The sequence below is a fragment of the Triticum urartu genome, chromosome 5A (genome assembly GCF_056163025.1).
Source record: "Triticum urartu cultivar PI428250 chromosome 5A, HENAU_Tu73, whole genome shotgun sequence".
Taxonomy (NCBI): domain Eukaryota; kingdom Viridiplantae; phylum Streptophyta; class Magnoliopsida; order Poales; family Poaceae; genus Triticum; species Triticum urartu.
The window spans coordinates 562,456,198-562,470,655 of record NC_141877.1 but is presented as its reverse complement, the minus strand read 5'-3'; the positions used below and the strand labels follow the sequence as shown (position 1 = coordinate 562,470,655).

The 14,458-nt window shown below is 40.7% G+C and overlaps 1 protein-coding gene across 1 annotated transcript; it reads right to left on the bottom strand.

The window, feature by feature from the left end:
* Positions 1-8,441: 8,441 nt before the first annotated feature.
* Positions 8,442-14,188, bottom strand: LOC125507351 (uncharacterized). Its single transcript, XM_087523831.1, has 5 exons — positions 13,747-14,188; positions 13,183-13,256; positions 12,326-13,057; positions 11,221-11,316; positions 8,442-9,648 (listed from the first exon to the last, which is right to left on the bottom strand). Exons 1-5 carry the CDS (start codon positions 13,919-13,921, stop codon positions 8,629-8,631), a joined length of 2,097 nt encoding a protein of 698 aa, XP_087379957.1. The 5' UTR covers positions 13,922-14,188; the 3' UTR covers positions 8,442-8,628.
* Positions 14,189-14,458: the final 270 nt, after the last annotated feature.

Below are 14,458 nucleotides of genomic sequence, written 5' to 3'. Positions count from 1 at the left end.
ATTGTGAAGTTTACAAGTTTTGGGTAAAGCTTTGATGGACAACGGAATAAGGAGTGGCAAGAGCCTAAGCTTGTGGATTCCCAAGGCACCCGAAGGTAATATTCAAGGACAACCAAGCATCTAAGCTTGGGGATGCCCCGGATGGCATCTCCTCTTTTGTCTATAATCCATCAATAAATTTACTTGTGGCTATATTTTTATTCACCACATGATATGTGCTTTGCTTGGAGAGTCTTGTATGATATGAGTCTTTTCTTTTTAGTTTGCCACAATCATCTGATACGTCTCCAACGTATCTATAATTTTTGATTGTTCCATGCTATTATATTATCTATTTTGGATGTTTTATATGCACTAATATGCTATTTTATATTATTTTTGGGACTAACTTATTAACCTAGAGCCTAGTGCCAGTTTTTGTTATTTCCTTGTTTTTGAGCTTCGCAGAAAAGGAATACCAAACGGAGTCCAAATGGAATAAGACCTTCACGATGGTTTTTCTTGGACCAGAAGGCACCCAAGAGACTTGGAGTTCAAGTCAGAAGAGCCACGAGGCGGCGACAAGGTTGGAGGGCGCGCCCCCTACCTTGTGGGCCCCTCATGACTCCCCTAACCTAGTTCTGCCTCCTATATATTCACATATATTCCCAAACCACCAGAAGCATCCACGAAAACACTTTTCCACCGCCGCAACCTTCTGTTCCCGTGAGATCCATCTTGGGGCCTTTTTCGGCATCCTGCCCGAGGGGGATTCGATAACGGAGGGCTTCTACATCAACTCTATTGCCCTTCCAATGAAGCGTGAGTAGTTTACCACAGACCTATGGGTCCATATCTAGTATCTAGATGGCTTCTTCTCTCTCTTTGATTCTCAATACCATGTTCTCCCCGATGTTCTTGGAGATCTATCCGATGTAATCTTCTTTTGCAGTGTGTTTGTCGAGATCCGATGAATTGTGGATTTATGATTAGATTATCCATGAATATTATTTGAATCTTCTTCTAATTCTTTTATGCATGATTTGATATCTTTGTAATTCTTTTCGAACTATCGGTTTAGTTTGGCCAACTAGATTGGTTTTTCTTGCAATGGGAGAAGTGCTTAGCTTTGGTTCAATCTTGCGGTGTCCTCACCCAGTGACAGTAGGGGTAGGGAGGTACGTATTGTATTGTTGCCATCGAGGATAAAAAGATGGGGTTTACATCATATTGCTTGAGTTTATTCCTCTGCATCATGTCATCTTACTTAAAGCGTTACTCTATTTTTCATGAACTTAATACTCTAGATGCAGGCAGGAGTCGGTCGATGTGTGGAGTAATAGTAGTATATGCAGGCAAGAGTCGATCTACTTGACACGGACGTGATGCCTATATTTCATAATCATTGCCTTAGATATCGTCATAACTTTCCGCTTTTCTATCAATTGCTCGACAGTAATTTGTTCACCCGATGTATTATTTGCTATCTTGAGAGAAGCCTCTAGTGAAACCTATGGCCCCCGGGTCTATTTTCCATCATATAAGTTTCCGATCTACTATTTTGCAATCTTTTACTTTCCGATCTATAAACCAAAAACCCCAAAAATATTTACTTTATCTTTTGTTTAGTTTTATCTATCTCTATCAGAACTCACTTTTGCAAGTGACCGTGAAGGGATTGACAACCCCTTTATCGCGTTGGGTGCAAGTGTTTGATTGTTTGTGCAGGTGTTGGTGATTTGTGCGTTGTCTCCTACCGGATTGATACCCTGGTTCTCTAACTGACGGAAATACTTATCTCTACTTTGTTGCATCACCCTTTCCTCTTCAAGGGAAAAACCAACGCAAGCTCAAGAAGTAGCATCATCCTTGCTGTAGACACCTTTTGAGAGGGACACACATTAATCGTGAATTTATTAGAATACTCTGTGTGCTTGACTTATATCTTTTGACCTAGGTAGTTGCTCTAGTACTTCATTTATATCTCTTTAGAGCACGGTGGTGGCTTTATTTTATAGAAATTGATGAACTCTCATGCTTCACTTATATTATTTTGAGAGTATTTAAACAACTTGGTAATTTTCTTAGGTTAGTCCTAATATGCTGGGCATCCAAGAGGGATATAATAAAAACTTTCATATAAAGAGAATTGAATAATATGAGAAGTTTGATTCCTTGCATTTGTTTTGAGATATAAAGATGGTGTTATTAGAGTCATGCTGGTGAGTAATTATGGATTGGTAGAAATACTTGTGTTAAAGTTTGTGATTCCCGTAGCATGCACGTATGGTGAACCATTATGTGATGAAGTCTGAGCATGATTTATTTTTTGATTGTCTTCCTTATGAGTGGCGGTCAGGGATGAGTGATGGCCTTTTCCTACCAATCTACCCCCCCCCCCTAGGAGCATGCGTATTAGTACTTTGCTTCGATGACTAATAATTTTTTTGCAGTAAGTATGTGAGTTCTTTATGACTAATGTTGAGTCCATGGATTATACGCACTCTTATCTTTCTACAATTTGCTAGCCTCTTCGGTACCGTGCATTGACCTTTCTCATCTCGAGAGTTGGTGCAAACTTCGTCGGTGCATCCAAAACCCGTGATATGATATGCTCTATCACACATAAGCCTCATTATATCATCCTCAAAATAGCCACCATACCTACCTATTATGGCATTTCCATAGCCATTCCGAGATATATTGCCATGCAACTTCCATCATCATCATCATCATATACATGACTTGAGCATTCATTGTCATATTGCTTCGCATGCTCGTAAGATAGCTAGCATGATATTTCCATGGCGTGTCTATTTTTTTGATATCTTTGCTACGCTTGATCATTGCACATCCTGGTACACTACCGGAGCATTCATATAGAGTCATATTTTGTTCTAGTATCGAGTTGTAATTCTTGAGTTGTAAGTAAATAAAAGTGTGATGATCATTATTAGAGCATTGTCTCGTGTGAGGAAAGGATGATGGAAGCTATGATTCCCTCACAAGTTGGGACGAGACTCTGGACTTAAAAATAAAAGAGGCCAAAGAGCCTAGAATGAAAAAAGAGGCCAAAGAGCCCAAACAAAAAATGAGAGAAAAGGGAGAAGGGACAATGTTAATATCCTTTTTCCACACTTGTACTTCAAAGTAGCACCATGTTCTTCATGATAGAGAGTCTCCTATTTTGTCACTTTCATATACTAGTGGGAATTTTCCATTTTATAACTTGGCTTGTATATTACAATGATGGGCTTCCTCAAATTGCCCTACGTCTTCATGAGAAAGAAAGTTGGATACACACCCTCTTAGTTTCTTTTTGAGCTTTCATACACTTATAGCCCTGGTGCATCTGTTGCATAGCAATCCCTACTCACTTGCATCGATATCAATTGATGGGCATCTCCATAGCCCATTAATTTGCCTAGTTGATGTGAGACTTTCTCCTTTTTGTCTTCTCCTCACAACCTCCACCATATTCTATTCCACCTATAGTGCTATATCCATGGCTCGCGCTCATGTATTGCGTGAAAGTTGAGAAAAGCTTGAGAACATTAAAAGTATATGATTTTGTAGGGATAACTTTCTTTGGTCATGTTACTTTGAGAAGACATGATTGATTTATTATTATGCTTGAAGTATTATCGTTTTTATGTCAATATTAAACTTTTGTTTCGAATCTTATGGATCTGAACATTCATGCCACAATAAAGAAAATTACATTGATAAATATGTTAGGTAGCATTCCATATAAAAAATTCCGTTTTGATCATTTACCTACTCCAGGATGAGCAGGGATTAAGCTTGGGGATTCTTGATACGTCTCCAACGTATCTATAATTTTTTTTATTGTTCCATGTTATTATATTATCTGTTTTGGATGTTTTATATGCATTAATATGCTATTTTACATTATTTTTGGGACTAACTTATTAACCTAGAGCCCACTGTCAATTTCTGTTTTTTCCTTGTCTTTGAATTTTATAGAAAGGGAATATCAAATAGAGTCCAAACGGAACAAAACTTTACGGTGATTTTTCTTGGACCAGAAGAAACCCACGAGAGTTGGAGAAGAGGCCAGAAGACCCACGAGGAGGCCACAGGTCGTATGGGCGCGCCCCCAGGGCTTGTGGGCTCCTCGAGGACCTCCTAACACTAATCTCAACACTATAAATCCTCAAATATCCCCCTATGCCAGATGGCACGCCAAAAATATTTTTCCGCCGGCGCAAGCCTCTGTTCCCGTGAGATCCCATCTTGGGACCTTTTCTGGCACTCCGTCGGAGGGGGATTCGATCACGGAGGACCTCTACACCGACCTCGATGCCCTTCCGATGATGTGTGAGTAGTTTAACACAAACCTACTGGTCCATAGCTAGATGGCTTCTTCTCTCTCTTTGATCTTCAATACAATGTTCTCGTCGATATTCTTGGAGATCTATTCGACGTAATCTTCTTTTCGGTGCGTTTGTTGAGATCCGATGAATTGGGGATTTATGATCAGATTATCTATGAATATTATTTGAGTCTTCTCTGAACTCTTTTATGCATGATTAAGATATATTCTTATTTCTCTTCGAACTATCGGTTTGGTTTCGCCAACTAGATTGGTTTTTCTTGGAATGGGAGAGGTGCTTAGTTTTGGGTTCAATCTTGTGGTGTCCTCACCCAGTGACAGAAGGGGTAGCGAGGCACGAATTGTATTGTTGCCATCATGGATAAAAAGATGGGGTTTATATCATATTGCTTGAGTTTATCCCTCTACATCATGTCATCTTACTTAAAGCGTTGCTTTGTTCTTATGAACTTAATACTCTAGATGCAGGAAGGAGTCGGTCGATGTGTGGAGTAATAGTAGTAGTTGCAGAAACGTTTCGGTCTACTTGTCACGGACGTGATGCCTATATTCATGATCATTGCCTTAGGTGTCTTCATAATTATGCGCTTTTCTATCAATTGCTCAACGGTAATTTGTTTACCCACCGTATGTTTTCTTCAAGTGAGAAGCCTCTAGTGAAACAATGGCCCCCGGGTCTATTTTCCGTCATATATTTTCAGATATATATAAACCAAAAAACCCAAAAATACCTTGCTGCAATTTATTTATAGTTACTTTAGTTTGCCCTTTTATTTATCTTTTATACCTATCTCTATTAGATCTCACTCTTGTTCGTGACCGTGAAGGAATTTACAACCCCTTTTTCATGTCGTGTGCAAGTGTTCGTTAGTTTGTGCAGGTGCATATATTGGAGACTTGCTTGTGCCTCCTACTGGATTGATACCTTGGTTCTTAACTGAGGAAAATACTTATCTCTACTTTGCTGCATTACCCTTTCCTCTTCAAGGGAAAAATCAATGCAAGCTCAAGAACTAGCAAGCTCTACTTTGGGCGCAAGGAAACTTATATCCGAAAAAAACCATGTTAAATTTCAGCGCAATCGGAGTTACGGATCTCCGGGAATATAAGAACTGGTTTTTGGCCAGAAAACGGGAGCGCAAAACAGAAGATAATTAACACACACACACACACACAGAGAGAGAGAGAGAGAGATCCAATCTTGGAGGGGCTCTCGCCCCTCTACCGCCATGGAGGCCATGGACCAGAGGGGGAACCCTCCTCCCATCTAGGGGGGAAGCCAAGGAAGAAGAAGAAGGATGTGGCCTCTCCCCCCTCTCTCCCGATGTCGCCGGAGTGCCGCCGGAGCAAGGATCGTGACGGCGATCTACATCAACAACCTTGCTACCGTCAACACCAACTTTCTCCCCCTCTATGCAATGGTGTAACCTCTCTATTCCCGCTGCAATTCTCTACTTAAACATGGTGCTCAACACTATATATTATTATCCAATGATATGTGGTTATCCTATGATGTTTGAGTAGATCTATTTTGTCCTATGGGTTGATTGATGATCTTGATTGGTATGAGTTGTGTATTTCATTTTGGTATTGTCCTATGGTGCCCTCTGTGTCGTGCAGACGTGGGGGATACCCGTTGTAGGGTGTTGCAATACGTTCATGATTCACTTATGGTGGGTGCCTAGAGTGACAGAAGCTTACGCCCGAGTAAGGGGGTTGTTGCGTATGGGATAAAGAGGAATTGATACTTAATACTATGGTTGGGTTTTACCTTAATGATCTTTGGTAGTTGCGGATGCTTGCTGGAGTTCCAATCATAAGTGCATATGATCCAAGTACGAAAAGTATGTTACCTCATGCCTCTCCCTCATATAAAATTGCAATAATGATTACCGGATTAGTTATCAACTGCCTATGGACAAAAAACTTTCTCTTGTGTTACAAAAAGCTATCTACTTTTATTTTATTGCAATTTATTCAAAGTTTTATTCTCGCAAAGTTCTCCTAGCTTTATTATTGTTCTAGGTAAAGCAAACGTTAAGTGTGCGTAGAGTTGTATCGGTGGTGGATAGAACTTGAGGGAATATTTGTTCTACCTTTAGCTCCTCGTTGGGTTCGACACTCTTATTTATCAAAAAAAGGCTACAAACGATCCCCTATATGTGTGGGTTATCAACCATGTCTTTATTTCCTCTTTCCCAAAATTTCAGGAGAGAGAGTTTCCACAAAGTATATTTCCCTTTATGCGAAGAATTGAATAAAAATAGTACATTATAATATTCCAGTGAGCCAACTTTCCTTTAAAAAAATCACTTCCAGACAATAGGCTTGCGGTTATTTGGTATGATATTAAGGTCCCAAAACTATGCTCTTCCTCATTTGAGTTTGTTCCTTCTCGCATTTCTTCCACCCGTAGCTGACACGGATGAAAAAATCTTCTTAAGAGAATTTAATTATTCCTCTAAAACTTTAGAGTGACATCCCACAAGAACACATAACAATTATCTAGACATGCTATTCCAAGCTAATTCCTCCCACTTATCCTAAGCATGTTTGTGTCAGGAGTTTCACTTGTAGTTTCGATTGGGGTCAAGATTATATTCCAGTATGATTCTCAACAATTTCACCCTTGATCATTAAAATAATATTTATTTTCCTACTTTCCACCAGTTTCCTTTTCCATATCAAAAAAGAAAACACCCTTTGATCCACTAGAATAACCATTACAAAATTCTTGGTGTGTGCTTTGTAGTATTGAGAATTTGTTGCCAAAATAAAAAGACTTACTTCCAGTCTACAAACCCTAAGGAGTGAGTATGTTATACGAAGAACGATATAAACAAAGAGTAGTATGCAATGCTTCTTACAAAAATAATTATATTCAATTCCTCCATTCAATTTTGGAGTGGTGTATTACAATGGTGAATAGTTCCATCGTCTTTACATACAAACGATGTATTACAATGGTGAATAGTTCTATGCTCGTTACATATAAGCAAAAATAATTATATTCAATTCCTCCATTAAATGTTGGAGTGTATGATGTATTACAATAGTGAATAGTTTCATGCTCTTTACATACAAACGATGTATTACAATGGTGAATAGTTCCATGCTCTTTACATACAAACGATATATTCCTGAAGTGTACTTCCCTCACCAGTCAGTTGTTAAAACTATAATATTCTTTAATCAACTGATTTTCCACTTCATTATAACATATGACCAGCATAATAAAACTTCTGACTTGTATAATAAAAGATAAATATAACCATATAAAAGTGTAATCATCAAAGAGTGAGATGAAATAAATAATCTGACCTCTAGTGGGAGTGTCTATAAAATACCGTAAGTATATCAGAAGAAAAAATAATCATATGAAACTTTTTATCTCCTTCCACCTTAAAAAAGGCGTGCAAGTCAAATACAAATTATATATGTGCTTCAGAAAACCAAATTCCTACCACTAAAGTTTTGAATTCCAAAAATTAGTAAGCCACCCGATTCAGTTCCATGATATGTGACCAAGTCGTCATGCCAAAGATAATAAACTCCAAGCATGTGTTCCCATTATTAGTATTCCTCTCGATGGAGTTATCTTCCCCAAACAACAATTCGGGTTGCTAACTTCCAATGGGCCATCAAGAAAGAATAGACTATTGTGTGAAATTCCATAGCACTAATTTTATCATTGAGTAATATTTCCTCTCTTCCTTTTCCAAATAGTATTTCATAATCAGTGGGTTGTGTTTGTGGGCTGAGCCGGAATTTTTGGCACCTTGGCGAAGACACGAGCAGCTTCTGGATTCTGTGGTTAATTTTTATAAGCTCGGTACGTACGCAAGCAAACCGAACAAGTTTGAGACGACGAGTTGATGTGTTGTCCTAGAGCTCCTAAGATTGTTGTGCTTCTTGCTGCTGTTTGCTGATTCAGTTCTTGAGCCATTGCAAACACGTTGAGTATAGCTGATCATGGCATGATTATTAACCGTAGCGATGATTTTACTCCTGCAGCAGTTTCAGTGGTTCAATTCGTTAATACTACCTTTATCATTATAATCCACCTTATATGAGCCAGATGATAAACACCGCATCCAGTGGGCACAGTATAACATGTACACTTCAAAAGAGATGTGACATTTGATAAACGTTTGGAACTCTTTCGCAGATGTGCAGTTATTCACACGCACACACCGCAAATTTGCAGTAAACAGTCTAAATCCACTCAGGTTTTCGACTACCCATGTGAACATAACTGCATGTTAGACTTCTAACTAACAGTTCGACTTCGCCTAGACTCCACTGAGACAAATTGGGCCACGCCGCATTACAGACAGCCGTGCACAAGTTCCTGCTTGTTCCGCAGCCTGCGCGCCCTGTCCACAATCCGACGAGGCAGCCGCGCGCCGACTTAAAAGGTGAATGACGACGTCGGAATCAGGGCTGACGTAGATGATGTCGGAATCATGGCTGATGTAGCTCCCCAGGGTGCGGTCGTTCTCCAGCGGCTTCCCGGCAATGAAGAGGTGCTGCTGCGATGGGGGAATGCCCTCTTCCTTGTGAATCATGGCCTTGAAATCCTCAATCGTGTTGTTAGTCCAAACCCCTGTAGGAAAAATCGTGTTGCCAGTCCGCGTCTTGATGCCGATCACTCTACCCCCTCTCAGGCGAAGGACGAGGTGAAGCGTGCTGAAAGTCTGGATGCCGTAGTCCGCCAGGGTGCGGCCATCCTCGAGCTGCTTGCCGGCAAAGATGAGGCGCTGCGCAGACAAAGGAATGCCCTCCTGACCATAAATCATCGCCTTGACATCCTTGATCTTGCATGAACTCAAAACCGCAAAAATAATGGTCTTGCTGGTCAGCGTCTTGACATAGATATGCAGCCACCGGACAAGCTCAAGAGTGCATGAATTCTCAATCTTGTAATATGCAAGGGTGCGGCCATCCTCCAGCTGCTTGCTGGCAAAGATGAGGTGCTGCTCGTACGAAGGAATTCCCTCCTGACTGTGAATCACCACCTTGACATGCTTGATGGTATCTGAACTCCAAACGCCAATATCAATGATCTTGCCAGTCACCGTCTTGACAGATATATGCAGGTAAAGGTCAAGTTCTAGTGTGCTCAAATTCTTAATGTTGTAATATGCCAGCGTGCGTTCATCCTTCAACTTCTTGCCAGCAAAGATGAGACCAAAGCAGTCTAGGCTGTGATCACGATCACGGATTTTGCCCTCGACATCCCTGATCGTACTTGAACTCTTGACCTTAAGAGTGTAAGTCCTGCTATTTGTGGTCTTGACAAAGATTTGCATCTGTTGAACAAGCATACAAAAAACATGAGCTATTATTAGACAAAGAGTTTCCGTTAAAGCCACCGAACAGAAATTCCGTCAGATGGTAGAACCAAGAAACAAAATCCACTCATCAGTCACAACAAATCAACAGATTTTATGGGGATAACCATTCCAGTTGCCTGGGTAAGACATCTAGTTCAGATCAGAACGACTAGGGACGTTTACACTACACATGGACTAAGAATGAATGATCAACATGAATATTCAGCATTTATGATATTCAGACTATCTTTGTTTGTCCTGTTATACTTTCATATACAATTAGAACAATTCGAAAAATCAATACCATCAGGAAGATGTTGACTTTTCTACCCTGGCCTGAAGCGCAGTGTTTGTCCACTTAATCCCCATTCCCCGAGGTAATTATTTTGGGCCCACTTTACTCCTCCTAAGGATCTGCACGTGGTCACTCAAACTGGTATTTGCCAGTGGGCAAAATTGGCAAATTTGATCTTAAAACGAAAGTATTTCACAAACTAAACTGTTTTAAAAAATATTTCACACTGCTGACCCTTTTGTGCAGCGCCCAACAACAAGGCGCTGCACTCTACTGTGCAACTCCTTACAGCTAGGCGCTGCACAGTGTAGTGCAACTCCTTAGAGCTAGGCGCTGCACAGTGTGGCGCCTAAGTGTTAGGCGTTGCACAGTAGAGTGCAGCGCCGCGCTGCACATTAAAGGTCAGCCGGGTAAAATACTTTCAAGAACAGTTTAATTTGTGAAATAGTTTCGATCTGAGGTCAAATTTGTGCCTTTTGCCTTGCCAGTGCCATGCGTATCAGTACCCACGCACAGGAAGAAGTGGATAATTCAGAGAGGTGCAAGAGAATGACAGAGGAACAAGATGACTCGTCAGGATTTTCTGTGATTAATAATGTTCAAATGTGATGCTACGTGTCAAAATCAGGCGTAGTGGATGAGGTATTCATACTTAGATGGAGTAAATGGACAAGAATACTTTGGTGGGTTAAGTGAGCAAACCCAACAGTTGAAGATAGTAAAAAAAGACCTTTTCCACCTAAGTATTATCCAATAACTTCTAGATGCTATCCACATCATGAATTTGTATGCTACTAGTATCATCAACAACTGTATTATGATTTAGAATATATTGTAACATATAAGCATTAACTACAACGTAATTATGATGTAAACTATCCTACCATAATACATTATTTTCCAGCTTACAACGTCAATGATTTATAAAGTTTCTTGGATCAGTCATTGTCCAGAAACAAGATAGTGCAAGGCAATACTAAGTGCTGAACATGTACAAGAACATTTTGAGGTGATATAATCGTACAAGGCATACATCATTGTGCAGAAAAAAAAACTCAGATAGCAGATACGGAACAAGAAGGCATAGATCTACTCAATTCTAGACAAGAAGGCACTACAAGATTGTTTGGCAGGAGATTAACCAATCAAATTCACTACAACTTGAGGAGATTAGCAAGAAGAATGTAGATCTGGGATGCACGGTGTAAAGATATGGAGTTGGGATGGGAAATGGTGACTGAAGGGAGACTCACTGTGCGACGTCCAAAGCACTGTCTGCCGGACTTGCATCGCCGAATAGAAGCTATATGCATCCCAATGATATCCCTCCTGCGCTTTTTACTAGTCTCCTGTTACAGAACATATTCATTAGCAGGGGCAGACCCAGAGAGAAAATGATCCAGTGTCCCAGCATATAATCACTCACAATTTTCAGCTAAGAGTGGGGTGTCCTCCACTATAGTTTGCATGAAATTTACAAAGAAAAACTCTTGCACCCGGTGTCCTGTACACCCGTGGGTCAACGTGGGTACGTCCCTGTTCATTAGCACTCTCCACAAGAGCATTATGATGGTTCTATATAGAACCAGATACGAGAATCATATAAACCATGTTGGTTCTGGTAGCCCGGTCCCTTGCTTTTCTTTTATCTCTTCTGTCTATGTCTTTGCTTCCCCGACTGCTTGCAGTCTGCTTGTACAGTTTTTCCCCCTTCTAAATGAAAAGGCAGAGCACCTGCCATTGCCCGTAAAAAAAAGCAAACCTAAAATATTCACTTTATTCTCGGTCTGTGTTTCCAACAATACACAGCAGCACAGCTGATGCTTCGTTGGATGCTCATGTACTTTCAGCACAAAATTACAGTAGCACTTATAAGAATACAATCATTGGACTATAAAGAACAACTAGGCCTTCTTTGGTTTATAGGATAGGAATTTTATAGGAATAGGAAAATCATAGGAAGTGAGATGCTTCGTTGGATGCTCATGTACTTTCAGCACAAAAATACAGTAGCACTTATAAGAATACAATCATTGGACTATAAAGAACAATTACTCTTAGTTGCTTTGTAATACAAAGCGGGGGACCCTTTTTCGGTATTCAACTATATAGTATATTATAAAAATAGCACATGGTCAGTTGGCCATCACATAGCACGAGGCGAAACAACCAAAAGTGAATTTTGAAAAAAGTTAGTTTTTTTTCAATGTTTTATTAACATAGTTTTTTTTAATGTCAAAATTTATCAGGCACATTTACATAGTAAACAAAATACTGTCGATTGACTATATGTGGCAAGGCATGTTCGCAACACAAATAACATTCAAAGGATAGTATACTTGGAAATGACGTACTTACATTTGACAAGGAAGAGGCGCACTTGCGCTTCAGACTCGTGGTCTCAGGTTGGCGATTCCTGAGTTCTTGGATTTCTTCATCTTTCTCCTTCACCAAGGAGCGCGTCTCCTTTAGCTTATCCTCTAGAATCAATAACTTGTTTCCATAATCAACAACTTCTGCCTCCATCGTGCGATTCTCCTTTACTAGCTTTTGCGCTGCTTCAGTAGCTTGTGCTGCTGCCACTTCCTTGTTCTTAAGAAGCATGGCGTAGTCCAGCAGCTCCTGCTCCTTTATCCGGAACTGGCTCCAAACAAAATCCTTTACAGCACGTAATCCAGTGTTTTCCGTATGGAGTTTTTCAATACTTTCATCTTTCTCCTTCAGCAAGGAATCCATTTCATGTAGCTTCTGTTGAGCCACAAGAGCTTCTGCATGGAGTCTGCCAATCTCATTGTCCTTGTTTTGAGTTGCGACGCGCAGCGCCTGTACGTTCTGCTGAAGCTTCTTCGCTTCTTCAGTAGCTTGTGCTGCCTCTAGTTTCTTGTTCTCAGAGAGCATGCTTTCCTTTTCCATTGTATTCAACTGGTTCAAAAGAACAACTTTTACTGAATAAATATCCTTATCCTTCTTTGACATCAGGGTCTCAAAAGCTCCCTTTAGTTTTCTAAGGTTTGCTCTCAGCACTTTTACACTGTGCTCATGATCCCCAGTGTCTTCACCAAGCTCTAGACGATCTTGAACTTCCTTCGGCTTCTATTAACATTAACGGAACCAAACAGAGATGCAAAAATGGAATTAGGAAAGTCAACGAGATGATGCCCAAGCTGGACTGCAAGCTTTTGAGAATGCATCTGATATCTCGGTAACTACATTACCTTAGATTCAGTGCTTGGTAGGGCAAGAAGACCTCTACAAGCTCTGACATCCTCCAGATCACCCTCTTGGAGTTCTACATTGAATACGCAAGGCAGCGATATCAGCACCAAAAAATAAATTCCTTTCTGAAAGTGGAAGGTAGAGAACTCTACCATGCAAAATTACAAATCCAAATGCGAAGTGAAGGTAAAATCTGCACAGAGTAACATGTTCACGATGGCCAGAATAGCAATAGCTCTCTGATGTTTAGCCTATATGCAGTGCAGCGACGGATCTTCGCCGCTGTCATTTCCATGCGATGCTCTCCAAAGCATGACAGAGCATGCTTCTAATACAACGGAAAAGAGTGGGGGGACAACTTTGTTTATTGCGACTGATGTGTTGCCAAATCTTCAGAGAACCTCGGGACGCAGGACGGTATGGCTAACTGACTCGATTGCAGCGCGTGTCTCGCTTATCAATCCAGCAGAGCCACAAGAACGCAACCCTAAATTTGTCATTACGGGGACCAAAATTAACCCTGAATGTGGAGGACGGGTACGAGACAATGGGCGGTGTCTTACTAGCGGCGGGCGCCTCCTCCCCCTCGCCCCTTGTCGCCTCTAGATGCGCGCGGTCGGCGGCCAGCGCCTCCACCTGCGCCTCGACCTGATCGTAGAAGCGCAGCCACTCCGCCCTCCCGTCCTCCCCGCAGAGGCCCAATGCCGACGAGGCCAGCGCCGCGCCGGCCCCGCTCATGGATTCGAGTCGGACTGTCGGAGAATACGAGACGAGACGATACGACGGAGAGATACATAGGGTAGGAAAATCCTATGAGCAGGAAAGAGAGAGATATAGGGTAGGAAAATCTATTGAGCAGCAAATAGGAAAGAGATGTTCTTTGATTCATATTATACGATTTTTTTCATTGAGTCAGTAATGTTTATTTTCCTATAAAATATGATGAATAGAAAGAATTTATTCATAGAAATCATAGAAATAGAAATAGAAATAGGATTTTATTTCTATACAAACCAAAGGGCACCAAAAAACTGTTCCTACAAAAATCCTATCCTATGAAATCCCTTTTCCTGCAAATCAAAGAACGCCTTCATTTTTTCATCGCTTGCTCTGACTGTGGATTCGGTTCTTCTATTTCGCTATATACAAGTCGAAGTTTAGATATTTTTTTTTGACATGGCAAATCTATTTTTTTTCAAATGATAACGTCCATATGTGTGACATGTGTGCACATCGCCCACACACCTTGATCCATGTTGTTTCTATTTTGCACGA